The sequence below is a fragment of the Schistocerca serialis genome, chromosome 5 (assembly GCF_023864345.2).
Source record: "Schistocerca serialis cubense isolate TAMUIC-IGC-003099 chromosome 5, iqSchSeri2.2, whole genome shotgun sequence".
Classification (NCBI taxonomy): Eukaryota; Metazoa; Arthropoda; class Insecta; order Orthoptera; family Acrididae; genus Schistocerca; species Schistocerca serialis.
In genome coordinates this window covers 411,605,996-411,626,637 of record NC_064642.1, presented here as the reverse complement: position 1 = coordinate 411,626,637, position 20,642 = coordinate 411,605,996, and the positions used below count along the sequence as shown (strand labels likewise).

Below are 20,642 nucleotides of genomic sequence, written 5' to 3'. Positions count from 1 at the left end.
CTACACTCTGCACCCTCAAAGGTTGTCAGTAGCAGTCTTTCATTCTGGGCCTTATCCTTCCAGGTGGCCTTCGTATGGATCCATCCGTTCTCACAGAACAACTCTTGACCCATTTTGGGACAGCATTGGCATCAGCCTCCTATCCTGCTGCCTTCCTCCTCCAGAAACAGAGAGGTGAAGCTTCCCACTTAGGTTTTACCCCTTGTCAGGTGAAATCCTACAGTGAACTATTTACGGAATGGGAGCTTCTTCTGGTCCTCTCTTCTTCCCACAGTTCAGCTCCTGGCCTTGATTCCATCCATCACCAACTGCTTCAACATCTCAATCATCCACAGTGGCAATATCTCCTCCAGGTGTTCATATTTGACTTGAAGGCATTTTTCCCTCTCATTGGAAAGCGGTATTATGGTTCCTGTCCTTATGCCTGGCAAGGTCCATCGTCCCTTGATAGTTACCAGCCGATCAGCGTGTCCAATGTCCCCTTCAAGTTACAAAAACAGATGGTGGCTTGTTGGCTCATTTGCATCCTTGTATCTCGGTACCTTTTAACTCCTTGCCAATACGGCTGTTGAGAGAGACGGTCTCTGATCGATAGTCTGCTTCGATTGGAAACCATTGTTTGGCAGTCCTTTCCTTAGTGATGCCACCTTGTCATAGTTTCCTTCAATCTTCTAAAGCCTACAACGCAGATTGGCACTATCACATCCTCCTTACACTCTGTGAGTGATCTTGCCCCCCCCCCCCCCCCCTCCCGATTTTTATTAGCCAGTTCCTATCCCACTGATCAACGCTTTCAGCTCTCTGCAGACCCAGGAGAAATGCATTCCACAGGGCTCCGTATGAAGTGTCCTTTTTCTCATTGTTATTAATGGACTTGGGGCTTCTGCTGGACTGTTGGTTACCCCTGCTCTATATGTGGATGATTTCTGTATTTGGGCAAGCCAGCTCTCAGTGGATTCTGTGGAACATCTCCAGGATGCCATCTGATTCGCTTCCATGTGATCAAACTTTCATAGTTTCCAGTTCTCCCCCTTAAGTCGAGGCTGGTGCATTTGTCGCCATATTACGATCAGTCCTGATCCGAAGCTGTACCTCAATGCCCAACACCTGACTGTGGTCCCCCAATTCTGTTTCTTGGGTGTTCTTTTTGACAAGGAGTGTACTTGGTTGCCCCAGATCCCTCATATGAAGGTTGGCTGTTTGCATAAACTTACTGTACTTCGCTTCCTTGCCAACACCACTTGGGGTACAGATTGGTTGACTCTTCTCCACCTTTATTGGGTATCAGTTCTGTCTTGTCTGGACTGTGGTTGTGAAGTTCTTGGATCAGCTGCCCCTTTCATGCTGCTCCTCTTGGACCCAGTGCATCATCATGGTGTCTGTTTAACCACTGATGCCTTTCACACCAACCCTGTGAAAAGTCTTCTGTTTGATGCTGGAATCGCTCCCCTTTCTGTTCGGCAGTCACGGCTGCTGATTTTCTATGTTGTCACTATCCACTCTTTCCCTGCACACCCCTGCTAGTCTTTTTGTTGCTTTGGGACATTGCCTGCACTCAGATTGGTTTATAAGTTAGGCTCCGTCTTGCTTCTCCTCACGGCAATTTCCATCTTCCCTTGTTTTCTTCTTCTTCTTCTTCACCACGTTCTCTCTCAACCACCTTCACTTGGTTAGTTGATCAGCCCTGAATTTGGGCAGATCTATTCCAGGGCTCAAAACCCCTATCACTACAATGGTGGTCCATTGTTTGTTCTGTCCATTCTTACAGGAGTTTCAGGGTGCTATTGTTTTTCTACACTGATGGCTCTAAATCTGCTGATCACATGGGATGTACCTTCACATCTTTTGTTGGCACTGAAGATCTCTTGCCTGCCATGTATGGGTTGTTTGCTGTAGAACTGATGGCCTTCCATTGGGCCCTCTACCTTATTAAAAGGTCCTCCATCTGAGTTTTGTTATGTACTGACTCATTGAGTGGCCTTTAGGTTAGGTGTTTTTCAAGCCACCTCTTGGTTTCTGCCATCCACAACCTTCTTGCCAGTCTTGGTGCTGCTGATTGTTCGGGTCACTTACATTGGGCTCCCGAGTAGTGAATTGCCAAATGTCAGAGGAAGAGCAGACATCTACCACCCGTTCTGTGACCCCTCTAGGGGCAGATTTGTGATTTGTGGCTTTACGTCAAATCCCTTTTCCCTTACTAGTGAGATGACTCCCCTGGCAGGTTACCCCATTGACTAAGAAACTACGTGCAATCAAGGAGGGTGCCATCATGGCGGAGTTCTTCCCTCCACCTGTACAGGCGGGGACCTACCATCCTCTGCCGTCTTCATATTGGCCATACTTGGTTGACCTATGGTTGTATACTCCACAGTGAATGCCCCCCCTCCACTTGGGCCAGGTTCTCCCTCTCTTCTCCCTAGGTTTTATCTGGTCTTCTATGCCATTTGTTTACCTTTTTCTTGTCTTCTTCACCTCATGTGGTCATGGTATGGTGCAGGTATTGAGAAGGGATGGTGGCGATGCTGGTGCACGTCTCTGGCGTGCCCCTACTCTAGCCATTCCCCCACCCTCCTGCTGTTCTTTACTTTCCGTGCTGCCCTGATATTCTATTTACCTCTTTATTTGCCCTTTTCCCCTTCCCTCTTGGCTGTGCTGTGCTGTTTCAGTTCCTCCTTTGCTTTCTGCCACCTTAAATCATGGACCGATGACCACGCTATGTGGTCCCCTCCCCCAACCAACCAGCCAGCCATCCATCTACCTGGGTACGCCGTGCTTGGCCTTAGTTGCGTAGTCTTTAGTTTTGGAACTGCTCTCTGATAAAAAGCTGAATTGGCTGCTCCACACTTGTCAGCTAAAGAGTAGCTGCTTGCAGAAGCTTAATGCACTGTGCTTCCTCGCCGCACATATTGGGGTGCAGATTGTAGTACTTATCTCTGCATTTACTGGTCCCTGTTTTCATCCTAATTGCCTAGGAGTACCAGGTCTTGTTTGGAAGCACCTTCACCATGAAACTAAAGACATAGTCCATTGTGAAGTTAGACTGGCCACTCCAGTGTATTCTGGTCTAGTCCTATAGTTAGTCTGCTTGCTGACGTGAAAATCATCCCTCTTCAGTTCAAACAGTAACAGCAGTTACGCACTTACGCAATCGTAATCCTACAATTTCCTACTCATCCAACTAATCGCATTAGTTTTGCATATGAGGGCACTGATCCTGACACCCGCCCTCAGGTGGGATCACCAGTTGGGGCATACTTCGCAGTCCTGAGACCTGGACTCATCTCCTTAAAATGTGCTCCCCATGTTTTTCCTGTACACTTCCCTTGGTATCCAGGGAATGTATTAGGGCTGATCTATTTCAAGGTCCTAAAGTCTGTTGCTCCGTTGAGTTTTCAGTTTCTGTTCCTTTCAGTTCTTCATTAGTATAGGCATGCTATCTTTATTTACACTGACAGCTCTAAAACTATGGATAAGGTTGGATATGCTTTTAAGTGTCCTGCCGGTCAGGAACAACATTGGTTGCCGGGAACATGCATTTTTATGGCAAATCTGATGGTCATAAAGAGCCCTAAGCTTTATTAAAGGGGCCTCCCCTGACTATATTCTAATTTGTAGTGACTCGGTGAGCAGTATCAGGCAACTGATCTGTGGTATCTGCTTTTCATGACGTCTTGGACCTTTGTTGTATTGCCTGCTTAACTGACTTCTGGTTCCCAAGTTGTGGGTATTGCAGGAAATGAACTGGCAGGCTGTTTGGCTAGACGAACCATTACTCGTCCCATATTCATTTTGACAGTCTTGAATGTGGATTTGTTGGTGCAGATAAGGTGTCTACTGTCTCAGAAATGTATCATTGTCTGATGAGCTACTCCCCCACTAATCTACCATCCTCGTGCCTCTGCATTTGTCATACTGAACTAACCCATAGTTTTATTTTGTGTAATGAGCTACCCCCATCTTGTGTTTGTGGAGTGTTGTAGACAACTCATATCCAGTGAAATGCCGCCACCTTCTGGCTCTCCATGATGAGCATGATCTTTGGAATTGTTTGTCTCTAATATTGGCAGGCTACTCATGGACACTTGAACTAGTTCTCAGTTCCCTCCGTGATAGAGGTGTTTATTATGATATATGAAGTTTTAAACTACCTTCGGGATGGTTGGGATTGGGGCATCTCTTGTTGGTTGCTGCATCTAGGGACCCTTGACGCTGCATACTTTGACAGCTGCCCCTGTCATCCCCCTTTTACTATGTATTAATTGCTTTTAGATGTTGTTTGGCCCTTCTGCTGCACCATGTTTTAAGTTTTAGGGGTGTCACTGTTGAATAGTAGGTGTTGCTCCCTCATTAATGCTTTGACCCTAATGGAAAAGGGTGGTGCTCCCATTGTAAGCAGAGCTCGGGACACACCCACCTTCTCCTGTAAATATTTCTCTCATCTTGCTTTATTATTGTCAGTCCCATTGATGTCCATTAAGTTCTCAGTCTTCTCGTTTTTACTGCTGTGAATTCATGACAAGAAGGCATTCTTCACTCTGTAATTGTCTTAAGCTTTAGTTGGATTGGTTTGGATTAGGTATCAGTGGGGTTTCTTTTGCCACCGATGAGCGTTGGGAGACCCCTCATCTCTTCTGACCTACATACTGGCCCAATCCATATACTTTTGTTTCCTCATAATTTTTTTCTCCACTTTGGCATCAGTGTTGCCTTCAGTGCATAGATTTTACCACTCCTGTGTGCTTTCATTATCTCATCACATTCCTGGCAGATGTCACTAACTCCACATGAACTGCCCATTGACTGAGGACTGATGACCCAACCAGCCAACCAATTCTCCTGGAAAATAAAATTGGCAGCTAGTACCTTTTAGTAGCTCTATAAATTAATGTTTTAATAAAATGGGGGAATTATCAGTGTGAACCCAAATGAATTTCCACTCAAGCACAGTCTGTAGATTTTTGTCAAAATAGCATATAGTAGATATGAATATGATTATAGTCATGCCTTTTGTTGTCTATTAAGTAAATAGATTTCATGTGCTACAGTACAGACTGTAGCATCAACTCCGATGTATTAACAATGAGCACTTACTAAGTTGGTGTTTATGCAGGATCAAACAAGGTATACTGGAGACTTTGGTCAAAGAACAGCAGAAAAGTGTGAAGACTTCCATTGCACAATTTGTTGGAATCCTGGTGAAACATGAGCTACCAAGCCAGAGCTGGCCCGAAGTCCTGCAGTTTATTCAGCAGCTGTGTTCTAGTGAAAACTATGCAGATAAGGAAGTAAGTTGATTCCATCACTGAAAAAACTTATTTTTCTTGATAGGAAAGTAAATTGTTTTTCACTGAAGCTTTTGTAAACTTAATACTACCACCACTGTTACTCTGACCATTCATAGTGCCTACTTAGTGCAGAGTTATTGCTCTGACTTTGTTCCCAGCAAAAACCTATAAAAAGTTTAGATGATGTGAATTGATTCCATTTAGTCTCAAATATTGTCTAATTGTAAGTACTGTAAGAAGACTGATGCAGCAAGATGCCAATTGACTTGTCACCGAAACAGACATGTTTGTGGTGTGACAGACATGAAATAACAAAAAATTATATGCTATATACCTTTGTTAACAGTTTTGGGCAGTGCAGGGAGGACACTATTTCAAATCTATCCCTAGACGTCAAAGATGTTACTCAACAAAGTGAACTGTAGACACCAATCTCGGTGGAAAAGTAACTAATCATGTGACTGAGTACAGCCATGTTCCAATACAAAGTAGTGTGTATTGTTACCTTCTACTAAAAGTGCAAAAAAATATTATGGGAAACCCCAGTGGCTTGCTGTTAACGCTAGAAATTTGGTGGTGGTGGTGGAAGAGGAGGAGGAATAACTATAATATATATTCTAGAACAGGTTGAAAGAGTGATTTGTAAGCAATCTTCTTTGTAGACTGATTGCACTTCCCCAGTATTCTACCAATAAACTGAAGTTCACCATCTGCTTTACCCAGGACTGAGCCTATGCAATCCTTCCATTTCATATCCGTACAGTGTGGCTTATTGAAATTGTAGCCATAGGATATCATGGTTTTTTTTTTCTTTTTTTTTTTTTTCCTTTGTGAAGTGCACAATTTTACACTTCTGAACATTTAAAGGAAGTTGCCAGTATTTGCACCACTGAGAAATCTTGTCAAGATCTGAATGAATATTTATGCAACTTCTTTCAGATCGTACTTGATTGTATAAAACTGCATCATCTGCAAAAAGTCTGTTAACATTAACATTGTCAACAAGATTGTTAATATACAACATGAATAGCAAGGGTCGTCTCACCACACTTCCCCGGTGCATACCCGAAGTTATAGTTCTACATCTAATGATGATTCTCCATCCAAGATAACATGCTGTGTCCTCCCTATAAAAAAATCCTCAATCTAGCCAAAGGTTTCACTAATAAATAAATGTCATGTGACCAGGACCTCCCGTTGGGTAGACCGTTCGCCGAGTGCTAGTCTTTCAATTTGACGCCACTTCGGCGACTTGCGCGTCAATGCCTGATGGCTGCAGTGTTTTCACTGCAGAGCGGATGGATATATCTCGTGCTCTTGAGCACATCTGTTCGTGCCCTGGGGAGTCGTTTCTTCTGTGTACTGACTCCTTGAGCAGCCTACAAGCTATCGACCAGTGCTACCCTTGTCATCCTTTGGTAGCGACCATCCAGGAGTCCATCTGTGCCCTGGAATGGTCCGACCGGACCCCAGGATACGTTGGAATCCCAGTCAACAAACTTGCTGACATGCTGGTGAAACAGACTACATGGAAACCTCTTATGGAGATCGGTATTCCAATAACTGACCTGCATTCGTTTTTACATCACTAGGTTTTTCAGCCTTGGGAGATGGAATGGCATGGTCTCAGTACGCACAACAAACTGTGTGCCATTAAGGAGACAACGAATGTGTGGCAGTCCTCCATGTGGGCCTCTGTGTTTCTCTGCCGGCTCCGCATTGGCCATGCTTGGGTGACCCACGGTTACCTCCTGCGCCGTGAAGCCCCGCCTCAGTGTCGATATGGTGCCCGGTTGACAGTGACACATAGTCTGGTGCACTGTCTCACTTTGACTGAATTGCAACGAAATCTTCGGTTACCGGACTTGCCGCTAATTTTATCTGACAACGCCTCATCAGCTAATTAGTTTTATGTTTTACTTGTGAGGATTGTAACGGCAACTGCAGCAATACCGGCACCTTTATTCTGGCTTTAGAGGGAGATGTCTCAGGACAAGCACCCCCTCCTGATGCCCTTGGAGGTACCATCTCCCCTTTGAAACCAGTCTGACATTGTATTTATGGATGTCACCCCATTGTTGTTGGTGGCAGATGGTAATGTGGTGGCGTGATTTACTCCAGCCTGTTCACCTCCCATTTGGATACCTGCTCCAGGATAATTCAATGTCACTGTATACTACCATAACCTCCCAGAGTTCAAATTTCTTATTACTTTTTACTCAACAGCTTGTATATTTTTCCAGGATTCTCATTTACTGACAGTCACTCACTGCCTCTTCATTCATTTCGTGCTTTGTCAGATCCAAGTTGGTCCGTAGAGGGCTTCTGGTGGTGTCTGCCTGTAGGTCCATATGTATTTCGTTAGTACATGGATCCCACTTCGTATCCCATTGGAAATAGTTGCCATCCGGGTCCACTTGGAGTCGGGTGTCATGGTTTGCAATGTCTGTCTCCCTCCTGAAAGGCAACCTAATTCTGCTGCCCTAACTGCACTGCTTCAGCAACTCCCCCTCCCTTCCCCCTCCTTGGTGATTTTAATGCCCATCACATTTAGTGCTTTCTAATGTATTTTGGGGGCTTCTCATTAGCCAATTTGTTGCAGACTGTGACCTGTACCTTCTTAACAATGCTGCCACTATTCATATTAGTGCTGTGTATGGCATTTTCTGTCATTGATCTTACATGCTCTTCCCCTCCCCCTTTTTCTTTCTTCCTTCCTTCCTTCCTTCCTCCCACTAGTCACCACACAATGACCTCTGATAGTAACCTCTTCTGTTGATTCTCTCATTGCCTCTCTCACTGCTAAGATTACCCTGCTGGGCTTTTCTTCATGCTGATTGGCATCTACATACTTCCCAGTTCATGTTTCTACTCTCTCTATCAATTTCTATTGATGAAGTCATCCATGATCTCTCCAATAAGATAACCTGTGTTGCTGACATTGGCTGTTCCCAACTTGAGGGATGCCGTTTGTCATCAGCCAATTCCATGGTGGGGCATGGCTATTTTCACCGCTATCCGTGATCATCACCCCCCCACCCCCCTTGCAACATCTTAAGTGGCACATGTCCTCCACCAGTCTTATTACCTTCAAAAGTCTTGGCACCATAGCCCGTTACTTACCCAAACAGAGCAAATGGGTATGTTGTCTCCTCCCTATGCTCTTATATCCCTTCAAGAGTGTGGGTTACACTCTGCACTCTTCAAGGTTATCAGAGGTAGTCTTCCCTTCTGGGCCTAGCCCTTCCAGGTAGCCTTTGTATGGGGCCATCAGTTCTTGGAACACCTCACGTCCATTTTGCGATGGCATTGGCGTCAGCCTCTTATCCAGCTGCCTTCCTACTCTGGAAACAGCAGGCTGAAGCTTCCCACTTAGGTTTTAACCCTTGTCAGGCAGAATCCTACAGTGAACTATTTACTGAACGGGAGCTGCTTCTGGCCCTCTCTCCTCCTCATGATTCTGGCCCTGGCTCCGATTCAATCTATAACAAATTGCTTCAACACCTCAGTCCTCTACCATGCCAGTGTCTCCTCCAGGTGTTTAACTGTATTTGGCTCAAAGGCATTTTCCCCTCTCAGTGCAGGGACATTGTGGTTTCTGTCCTCAAACCTGGCAAGGATCTATCATCCCTTGATAGTTGCCGGCCTGTCAGCCTTACCAGTGTCCCCTGCAAATTAATAGCACAGATGATGGCTTGTTGGCTCAGTTGTGTCCTTGAATCTCAGGACCTTTTATATCTGTATGAGTGTGGCTTTTGGAGTTAACCTGCTTCAATTGGAAACCGCATTTTGACAGGTCTTTCTTCAACATCACCACCTTGTCAGAAATCTTCGATCTTTGTAAGGACTAAGACACAGTGTGGCACCATCGGTTGCTACTTAAACTTCATGGCTGGAATATATTCAGGAGCTGCTCCAGATTTTCATTAGCCAGCTCCTATCCCAATGATCATTCAGAGGTGAGTTTGGCACTGTTTTCAGCTATCTGCAGACCCTGGAGGATGGCACTCCACAGGGCTCTGTATTAAGTGTCATTTTCCTCATCGCTGTTAATGGACTTGTCGCTTCAACAGGATTGTTCGTCACCATTGCTCTCTGAGAATGGTTTCTGCATTTCAGCTAGCTCCCACTCGGTGACCTCTGTGGAACGAGAGCTCCAGGGTGTCATTTGGTTCACTTCCATGTGAACACACTCGAACAGTTTTCAGTTCTCCCCCCATAAGTCAAGGGTAGTGCATTTCTGTTAAGCCCCCACGGGCTCAGAATTGATTTTCTGGGTATGGGCTTGGTGACCCAGGGGCTCCTGAACTGGGGATTGGTAAGCACCACCAATTCCCCGTCACCGTAAGCTCTGGGCATGCTTCAGTGGCCACCGCATGGTGCGGCGGTGGAATGTCGTGTGTCTCAGGGAACAGGTATCTTGGTTTGACCGCCCAGATCGTGAGAACAGGATAAACCTCAAAAGAAAACACTCTACCTTAAGGTGTGCTGCACATTGATGGGATGCATGGCTGTTGAGGGGAACAGTCATTAGCGGGAAACCTCTGAGGAACCTACCGCACCTCAGTAGTATAAGGCTTACTAAGGCATGTGAGGCTCTGTCTGAGTGGACCCTTATTTCCCTAGCTGCTCATGAGACTGAGATGGAACCTTCAAAATCATCATCCTCTCCTCCCGGTGGGAAGTATGCACTGCTTGGGTGTATTCACACCCATTCATTCAAAAGAATGAGAGGGGCTTGTCCTCCGGATAAAAAGAATATTTTGGACTGCAGAAATAGAGCTCATGGAGTCATGAATAAGTGTGTTTCTGGTGATGAAGGAGAGATTTGAAAAAGTGTCCCCTTTTATGTCCATAAGGGTTTGGAAGACCTCGCTGCAACATTAAAATCTATAAAACGATTGCATAATGGCTCATTGTTGGTTGAAACTAGCAGGTCAAAGCAGATAGACCTTCTTAAGAAATTGCAGAAACTGGATGACTATGATATCATTGTTGGAATGAACACCTCTCTTAACTCCAGTAAGGGCATTGTCACACGCCGAGATATCTTGGATGTGAACGTAGCAGAACTGAACCAAGAATGGGCATCCCAGGGAATAGTCGATGTGGAGCAACAAATGCACAGGTATAATGGGGCAACTGAAAAGACTGCCACTTTCATTGTCACATTCAATTCTCTGACACTGAACGACTTATAGTGGGGTTACTTTGACTTAATGTTTGGCCTTACAGTCCAAACTCTATGCGGTGCTATAAATACCAGCATTTCGGCCATACAACCATGAGTTATCGAGGTGAAACAATGTGCGGGAACTGTGGAAAAGTCGCTCGTGACGCTGGGACTGACAGCCGGTCTCCAGTAATCTGCATCAACTGCTCTGGGAACCGCCCAGTCTGAAGCCGAGACTGCCCGATTTTTGCTTAAGGATGCAAAATACAGGAGATAAGTGACCGAGCGGATCCCCTGTGCTGAAGCTAAAAAAGAATATAAAGCAAAGAAATCCCTCTCTTTGTCACCTCATATTCTTCCTTGGTGCAGAATCCTAATTCCAAGATGGACGCTTCGACACAGACAAGATGCACTAGTGTGCCTCTATCCACCAGAAGTAGCTGTACTTGCACATGTACATGTCAAGGGAAAAAGAGTGAGGACAAAGCAATCCAGACAGCTGCACCGGGGAAGACCAACAACAGTTCCACACCGAGCATCCAGAAGGTACAAGAAAAACAGTGTGCCTCTCAACGCCCCCATTCCCCCTCACCCTCGAAAGGACAGAGTGCAAGGAAAGGCTCACAATGTTCAGTTCAAAAGCTGTCCCAAGCGCCATCAGACATCATTCTTTCCCGTAATCAGATGCCTTGGATCCAGGCAGCCCCTCCACTCTCTCCCCTTCGTAAAGTGCTTCACCTCCACAGTGCAAAGATAGGGGTAAATTAAAACTGCACCGATGACATGGCTTTCATACTACAGTGGAATATGAATGGGTTCAGGACTCATGTGAAGGAACTGAAACTCCTAGCGCAGGCATGTCCCTTGTGCTTTTGTTTACAAGAAATGCATTTAAAGATTCAGATCTCCCTATGCTACAGGGATATGTGCTATACTGCGAGGATGACCTATTGGGGAAAAGGGCCAAGGGAGATGTTGCATTTTTTGTCATTAATGCACACCACTCCTGCCCTCCCCTTGGCTACTGACCTGCAAGCAGTTGCATTTCAAATTCATGTGTATCGAAAGATCACTGTTTGCTCACTGTATTTACCTCCACAAGATGCACTAGACTCTGAGGCTTTCAGGGGTCTTATAGCACAACTCCTGCGACCATTCCTCCTCCTGGAAGATTTCAGTGCCCATCGTGTCCTGTGGGGCTCTACCAATACTTGCCCTCGGGGTTGGGTTTTGGAGGGCCTCACGACATCCCGTGAGCTATTCATCCTCAACATGGGTACTCTCACATATTTCTCTTCTGTTACTGGGTCATTCTCAGCTGTTGACCCCTCTTTCTGGCCTTCCAACCTCACCAACTCTGTTCAGTGGGAGGTCATTGACAACCTTCATTCCAGTGGCCACTTCCCAATCTGCCTTAAACTACTAAATGACTCACTACATGAACTTAAGCCCCCAAAATGGTCAGCAGGGTTAACTGGATGGGTTTCAGCCAGCTGGCCGTGTTCAAATACTGCGACAGTGTCCAAGCATGGGTGGACCACATCACACAAGTGATCTGTCATACCGTTGTCCTCCATCACACAGTTCTCAGGTCATCTTAGGAGGGGACCAGTACTTTGGTGGACAGATGAGTGCTGTTCCATGACCTGGGAAAGGCGTGCAGTTCTTAGGCATTTTAAATGCCTGCTGACAGCAGACAACTTTAGGACCTTTAGAGTCGCCAGGGCTAAGGCTTGACGCATCATTAGGGAGAGTAAGGAAAGGTCATGGAAAGTGTTCCTGGACTCCATCAATCATTCCACTTCTATAAAAGTATGGGAAGCCATCCAGAGGATTTCCGGTAAACAGATGTTAACCGATAGCAACAGTGCTGAAACAGAGCTGCCTCCAAACACCACCCAGAGACAATGCTCAGACGCTATCCAAACATTTTGCACAAACTAGTGTCAATACAAGCAAAGATTTGGCATTTCATCGCTATCATGTGACTGTATAGAGGGAAAAGTTGGACTTCCGGTTCAACAGTTCTGAGGTCTAAAATTCCCCTTTCTCCATGTGGGAGCATGAATAGGCACTGACTGAGATTCATGACACTGCACCCAGTCACGACCAAATCAGGTACTGCACACTTAGACATTTGCCAGCAGCATCAAAGGAAATCTTCCTTGAATGTTTTAATCTAATATGGCAGACAGGCAACTTCCCCAACTCGTGGAGGGAGACAGTTCTGATCTCTCTCCTCAAACCAGGAAAGGGTTGCACGTGTCCCAGAAGTCATCAAAATATCGCCTTAACGAGCTGTGTAGGAAAGACCGTGGAACGAAAGAGTAACCATTGTGTGGTCTGGTTGTTAGAGATCAGGCAAGTCCTTAGCCGTTCTCAGTGTGGGTTCCAAAGATTTTGGTCCACTGTCGACAATCTGACCCTCCTAGAGGTGGCTATTCAGCAGGCTTTCCTCCATAAGCATCACTGTATCAGCATATTCTTAGATATAAGTAAGACATACAATACTACTTAAGACAATGTATTCTCTCACAACTGTATCAGTGGGTCTTTCATGTCACAGCAGTTTTCTCGGACCCAAGTTGGTGGCAAGCTGTCTGATCGATTTGAGCGGGAGAATGGGTTCCTCAGGGCAGTGTTGTAAGTGTTACTGTCTTTGCCATAACCATCAATAGTATTACATCTGTGGTACAGTGATCCTTATTTGTAGACAGATTTTGCTGTTTCCTATTTCTCCTCCTGTGTTGCAACAGCAAGCTGTCAGTTGAAACTTAGTGTGGAGGTTAGAGTGGGCTGCAAAGGTGGGATTAAAGTGCCTTAGCCACAGTTATTGGTGAACGGGCAGGGCAGGGCATGTCTCCTTCAGTTTTATCAGGCTTTTGTGCATTCACAGCTGGACTATGGTTGCATGGTAGCGAGGCCCTCTTACTTGAAGATCTTTGGTGCTGTCTGTCATGAGAGGATTCGGCTGGCCAAGGGTGCTTAATGTACCAGTCCTACACCTAGCATCTGTGCCGAGGCGCGGGAACTGCCACTTACCATCCAGCGCCAGTTCCTCATGGTGTGTTGGACGTGTAAGTTCCTTGCAGCCCCAGCTTAACCCGCACACCATACTGTTGCTCCTCCACCTCTGTAATGCCTGTTTTCCAACTGTTCACGAGCCACAATGCCATTTGGGATCTGCATGCAATGTGTGCTGGAGTCACTTGGTGTGGAGCCAGTACGACCTCAAATCCAGGGTTTTAACCGCCCGCCACCCTGGTTACTTGAGAGGCCCATAGGGATTTTAGTTTTGGTGCAGTACAGAGAGAGAGAGCACTCCTGCTTCCATTTTTAATGCTATATTCTCTAATATTTTATCCGAGTACTATATATGACGGTAGTATCTGTTCCCGAAAGAACAGTTACCGTGGATGACCATGCAGCTTTGCTAGAAATGAAATGATGATTAAATAGACACCCTAGCTGCAAGCAGGCGTTGATACACTTCCTTGGGGACATGTTAAAAATGTGTGCCCCGACCGGGACTCGAACCCGGGATCTCCTGCTTACATGGCAGACGCTCTATCCATCTGAGCCACCGCGGGCACAGAGGATAGTGGTCCCCCCAGTTCATATTATTGGGTCTTCTTTTTGACAACAAGCTTATTCTGTTAAACCATGTCACCTGAAGTTTGGCTGCTTGAATAAACTCAATGTTCTTCACTTCCTTGCCCCATCTATTGGGGATGGACACTATCATGGGGTATCCATTTGGCCACTGGTGCCTTTCACACTAGACCTGTCGGTAGTCTTCAGGTTGATGCTGCAATTCCTTGCCTTTCGATTTGGCGGTTCTAGTTTCTGGTCTCTTATTCCGTCATTGTCCTCCCTTCCTCTGCGCACCTGTCCTGTTCTATTCTATTCTTTTTGCGGCTTCGGGCCTTTGCTCACAAGCTGCCTGCCCTCGAGTGGGTTTACCCATTGGGCTCTGCCTCACTTCTCTCCACCATGATTTCCATCTCTCCTTCTTGTCCTCTTCCCCATTTTCTCTTCCAACCATACCTCCATCTCCTTGGTTAGTTCCTCAGTCCTGGATTTGGTGAGTCTCTTCCTGGGTCCAAAAGCCTCCAAGGTTCAGTGGTGTTCTGTTCTATGTTCCAGACACTCTTACGGGGCTTCGAGGATATCATTGTTTTTCACACTGATGGCTCGAAATCTAATGATCCTGTGGGATATGCCTCAATATCCTCTATTGACACGGAACTCCGTCTCTTGCCTGGCATGTAGGAGTGTTTACTCTGGAATTGGCCATCTATCAGGCCCTCTGTTTTATTAAGTAGTCATCCAGCACCCAAGTTTTGTTACGTATTGACATCAGGCTATCACTCTGTTTTTTGCCCTCCATCCCTTGGTCTCTGCCATCCATGACCCTTTTGCTGATCTTGGTGATGCTATGCTGCTTGTTAAGTCGACTTTCTTCAGGTTACTGGCTAAGCAGGTATCACGGGTAATTAACTAGCTGATCATGTGGCTAGAGGGTTGGCTACCTACCCCCCCCCCCCCCCTCCCCCATTCGCCACGATCCCCCTGTGGGCAGATTCATGGCTTTACAGCAAATCCCTTTGTGATTGGTCGTGGACTGAATTTTGGGAGGCTACTCCCTGCCTAATTTCATGCCATCAAATAGACTCACACCATAAGACATTCTTCCCTCTGCCTCTCCAGGTGGGAATACATTGTCCTCTGCCGTCCTCCCCCCAGGGGGATCATGGTCCTTTCGTGAGTACGTGTGTGGCGAGCGTGGGGCTCCAAGCTATTGCAGCCTTCCTTCCTTTCCCGATCTGCATTTCCTTTCCCTTCCTCTCTGCCTGCTCCTCTCCCTCTTGGTGTCCTTGTTTGTTGGCCCAGTCCTGTTAGCCTCCTGGTTATGTTGGCTTTGTGATTTGGTTTCGTTGAGCATTCCTTGATCCCTCTCTGGGATTTGACCTCCATTACTAAATTTCTATTCCGTAGTGTGAATCATTTGGGGAAGAGCACCTTACCTAGTGTCTCCAGCGTGTGCTTTCCTAGTTCCTTCCATCTCTTCCTTCACGTCGTCGTCTGATGCTAGGATCCATAGCCAGCATGGTAGCCAGCCTGTGTGGAGTCGCTATGTACCCTTTTGGTTGAAAACACAGGGATCACACTTCTGGTGCCTGAGCTCTGACCACCTCATGTAAGCCCAGGAGTGGTTGCTTGTCATCCTGGAGCATCGAAACTCCCAGCAATGGCCACTGTGCCAGACGGCCCTTGCTGTGGCTGGGTGGCGCCTGTGGGGAGAGCCCCTGATCGGAGTGGGTGGTATCAGGGCGAATGCTATGCAAATGAAACTCATACAGGTCCAGAACTCTGGCCATTCTTCTACGGCCATCTCTTTGAATGGAAATGATTATTTTAGTGCTGCTGCTTCTCCTGTCCCTTCGGCCTTCCCTTCCATGACTACCCCCTGGGAGGAGGGTCAGGCTCATTGGTTAGGGACGAAACCTTTCCCCTGCTATCTGGTTTGCACCAGAGCTGATGGGGATACTTTCACCAATACCAAACCTTTATTTTTTGTGGAACATATTGAAGACAAGTTTGCCAAAGTGGACTCTGAGCAAGGAGCAGTCGGGTTCGTTGTTGATAAAAACTGCTTCAGCTGCACAGTCTGCGGCTCTTCATGCCTGTGACCATCTTGGCACAATTTCTGTCTCTGTTACCCCCCCCCCCCCCCCCCCCCCCCTTCCCACCAGTCTTTGAATATGGTTCAAGGTGTAATTTTTCGCAGAGACCTCATCCTTCAAACTGACGAGGAACTTAGGGACAATCTAGGACAGCAGGGTGTCAGGGTGTTCACTTTGTTCAGCATGTTCAGAAGGGCCAGAAGGACAATCGTATTGATACTGGTGCCTTTATCCTGGCCTTTGAAGGGGATATCCTCCCTGAGAAGGTCATCATGGTTTATCGATGTGACGTGAAGTCGTACATCCCCCCCCCCCCCCCCACCCCCCCACCTATGAGGTGTTTTAAGTGCTTGTGTTTTGGACACAGGTCTTTCCACTGTTTGCAGACCCTTCTCTGTGGTGATTGTGGACGTCCAATCCATGACTTTGTTCCCCCTCCTGTGTGTGTTAATTTTCAAGGCAATCATTCTCCACATTCACCGGATTGCCCGGCTTATAAGAAGGAAAAGATACAGGAGTATAAGTCCCATGATCGTCTAACCTACACTGAGGCTCGTAAGAACTGTGCAAGTCTTCGTCCTGTGTCAATGACATCTAGCTATGTTTTAGTTACGTCTTCACCTCTTCCTCCCCCTTCCTTACCCCAGTCCCACACCCCCTCCCCCCCCCCCGCCTCACCTGCAGTTCCCACACCCTCCCCAGCCAGAGAAGTGTCCCACTTCTTTGGCGTCTGCTGGTCAAGGGCTCCCCTCTCGGGACCCCCCTTTCTGGCACCTTCCAGGCCAAAGGTCTGCTGCCACACGGCGACCACGAGAACCAGTCTGTGGGCCCCCAGGTCGCCCGCTCTCTTTCTGTTCCAGATCTTGCTGTAGCTGGCTCCTTTTTGCAGGACAGTCCTCCTCAATCTCAATCACAAAAGAAGAAGAAACATAAGTCCCAGGACAAGGAGCCTCTGGTGTCGCCAGAGTTCCTGTCCCCACCTTCGCAACCTGACTCTGACCTGCTGTTCATGGATGTCACCCCCTCCTTGTTGGCGACAGATAGTGACCAGGCGGCATGACTGGCTTTAGCCTGTTCACCCCAAATTTAAGTTGTTGTCCTGTGGTTATCCAATGGAATTTTAATGGGTATCACTGTCATCTTCCGGACTTGACATCCCTTATTTTGGTTTACTCTGCAGCTTGTGTGGTTCTGCAGGAATCTCATTTTACTTATCACTCGCCGGCCCTCCGTGGGTTCCGTGCTTTGTCGAAATCGGGTCGGCCACCTGCGGGCCTCTGGTTAAGTTTGTACGTTGGTCCGTACGGGTGTTGCTAGCACGTGGATTCCTCTTCAAACTACATTGGAAGCGGTTGCTATTAGGGTCCACGTGAACTCGGGGGTCACAGTTTGCAATCTTTATCTTCCTCCTGACAGGATTCTTACACCTGCTACCTTAACTACCCTTCTTCAGCAACTTCCTCCTCCCTTCTTCCTCCTCGGGGATTTTAATGCTCATCATCCCTTGTGGGGAAGTGCATTTCCATCTAGTCGGGGTCTTCTCATAGACCAGTTTCTTCTCGTTCACGACTCGTGCCTTCTTAATGATGACTCCCCTACTCATTTCAGTGCCAATCATGGTACCTTTTCTGCCATTGATCTTTCTCTTTCTTTTTGCTCCCTCCTCCCTTTATTACACTGGTCACCACATGATGACTTTTGCGGTAGTGACCACTTCCCGTTCATTCTTTCACTCCCTTCCCACTCGCTGATGGACAGGTTACCTCGCTGGTCTTTCCAGCATGCCGATTGGCCTCTATATGCTGCACAGGTCATTTTTTCTCCCTCTTTGTCGGGTTGTATTGATGACTTCCTACGTGACGGGTCTGATGTGATTGTTCGTGCTGCTAGCCTTGCTATCCTGTGCTCATCTGGACCATTTCGCCACCAGCAAGTTCCTTGGTTAGTAAGGCCATTGCCATTTATGATCGTCATCGAGCTTTGCAACACCTTAAGAGGCACCCATCTGTTGCCAATCTTATTACCTTTAAACGCCTTCGTGCCAAAGCCTGTTAATTAATCAAATGGAGCAAACGGATATGTTGGGAACACTTTGTGTCTTCCCTCAGTTCTACTGTCCCTATGTCACGGGTATGGGCTGCACTTCCCTCTCTCCAAGGTTGCCATCGGCAGTCTACCCTCCAGGGCCTTCACCTCCTGGATGGCCTTTGCACAGACCCATTGATTCTTGCGGAACAACTTATGACCCATTTTGCAACAGCATCAGCATCAACCTCCTATCTGGCTGCTTTCCTTCACCAGAAACAGCGGGCCAAAGCTTCCACCTTATGTTTTACGCCTTGTCAGTCAGAATCTTACAACGAACCTTTTACTAAATGGGAACTTCTTTTTGCACTTTCTTCGTCTCCTCCTGATACGGCCCCTGGCTCACTCCATTCATAGCCAACTGCTTCAACATCTCAATGCTCCAAAACGGCAACATCTTCTCCAGGTGTTTAACTGTATTTGGCTCCAGGGTGACTTCCCTTCTCAATAGAGGGATAGCATCATGCTTTTCTTCCTTAAGCCTGGTAAGAACCCCCTGTTTGTCGAAAGTTATTGACCAATTAGTCTGACAAACGTTGTTTGCAAGTTACTTGAACAGATGGTAGCCCATCGACTCAATTGGGTCCTCGAATTTTGGGATCTATTGTCCCCTTACCAGTGTGGCTTCAGAGAGGCACGGTCTCTGATCGATCATTTACTTCGCTTGGAATCTGCAGTTTGGCAGGCTTTTTCCCAGCGCCGCCATTTGGTTGCAGTATTTTTCGAACTTCGCAAGGCCTATGACACAGCTTGTGGTATTTGGGGCCCACTCCGATTTTTATCTGCCAGTTCCTGTTCCATCTGTCCTTCAGGGCTCGGGTTGGTACTATTTTTTGTTCTCCATGGACCCAGGAGAATGGCATCCCACAGGGTTCCATATTGAGTCTACTTCTTTTCCTCATTGCTATAGATCGACTTGTGGTCTCTGTCAGTCCTTTGGTCACCCATGCTCTGTATGTGGTTAGTTTCTTCATTTGGGTTAGTTCCTCTTTGATGGCCTCTGCAGAGTGGCAGCTCCAGGGTGCTATACTGTGTGCCTCTGCATGGACCCTCTCACAAGAGTTTAAAGTGTCTCCTTTAAAATCACGGGTGGTCCACTTCTGTCGCCGTATTACAGTCCACCCCAATACGTAGCTCTACCTTGACGCACAACAATTACCTGTGGTCCCACAGTTTCGTTTCCTGGGTCTTCTTTTCAACTACAAGCTCACTTGGCTGCCTCACATCAGACTTCTGAAGATTGGATGTTTCCGTAAACTCAATGTCCTTTACTTCCTTGCCCACACCTCTTAGGGTGCGGATCCTTCCACTCTTCTCCGCCTCTATCGGGCTTTAGCGCTGTCTCGCTTTGACTATGGTTGTCAAGTTTATGGTTCGGCTGCTCCTTCCACACTGCACTGGCTGGATCCAGTCCACCATTGTGGTATCTGTCTGGCCAACGGTGCCTTACCTACTAGCTGGTTGAATTTGGTATCTCCCCCCCCCCCCCCCCCATTTTGTTTGGCAGTCCCAGCTTCTGGTTTCTTATGCAATTGCTGTCCATTCCTCTCCCACTCATCCTTCATATTCAATCCTGTTCCCAGACACAGGACGTCGCCCACCTGATTCCTGCCCTCGGACGGGTTTACTGGTTGGCCTCCGCCTTGCGTCTCTTCACTGTGATTCTCAGCTTCCTCCTTTGTCCTGTCTCCCATGTTCCCTCCCCAACATCCCACCCCTTGGTTAGTTCCTCGGCCCCAGATTCGAATGGATCTCAGCCAAGGTCTGAAAGATTCTGTTCCCCGATGGTGTTCCGTTGTTTCTTCCGCCGAATTTTATGGGAATTTTGGGATGATGATGATGATGATGATGATTACACAGATGGCTCTAAATCTGCTGATCATGTGGGATATGCCTTCATCCTCTGTTGGCATGGAAAATCATCTCCTGCCAACTGCATGTGGGGTGTTTACTGCGGAATTGATGGCAATTTTCCAGGCCCTTCATTAAACGGTCCCAACTCAAGTGCGTTTTGTTATGTACGGACTCAGTGAGTGGCCTTCAGGCTATTGTCCAGTGTTTTTACCGCCATCCCTTGGTCTCAGCCATCCATGGCCATCTCGCTGATCTTCACCATGTTCCTTGTTCCGTTGACTTCCTTTGGGTCCCTGGCCATGTGGGTATCCCAGGTAATGAGCTTGCTGATTGTTTGGCTGGGGGAGCAATCACTTACCCCCCTTCTCTGTAACTCTTCCTGTCACGGATTTACGGCTTCATATCAAATCCCACTTCACACAGTAATGCGTCAACTCTTGGGAGGCTCCCTCCCTGTCTAATAAACTTTGTGCGATTAAGGTGACACCTGTCCCGTGGCGTTCTTCCTTCTGCCTCTCCCGAAAGGACTCGACCACCCTGTGCCATCTTCACATCAGC

General features: G+C 47.1%; 1 protein-coding gene and 1 non-coding gene across 2 annotated transcripts in view; one reads left to right on the top strand and one right to left on the bottom strand.

Annotated features, from left to right (window-relative positions):
* The window catches only part of LOC126480685 (importin-4-like), a 110,248-nt gene that overhangs the window by 10,681 nt on the left and 78,925 nt on the right, over positions 1-20,642 (top strand). The window contains exon 3 of the mRNA XM_050103914.1: positions 5,111-5,285. Coding sequence (XP_049959871.1) covers positions 5,111-5,285 — 175 coding nt within the window. The remainder of the gene's footprint in view (positions 1-5,110; positions 5,286-20,642) is intronic.
* Positions 13,975-14,049, bottom strand: Trnat-ugu (transfer RNA threonine (anticodon UGU)). Its single transcript has one exon. It is a non-coding gene; the product is annotated as a tRNA-Thr (tRNA).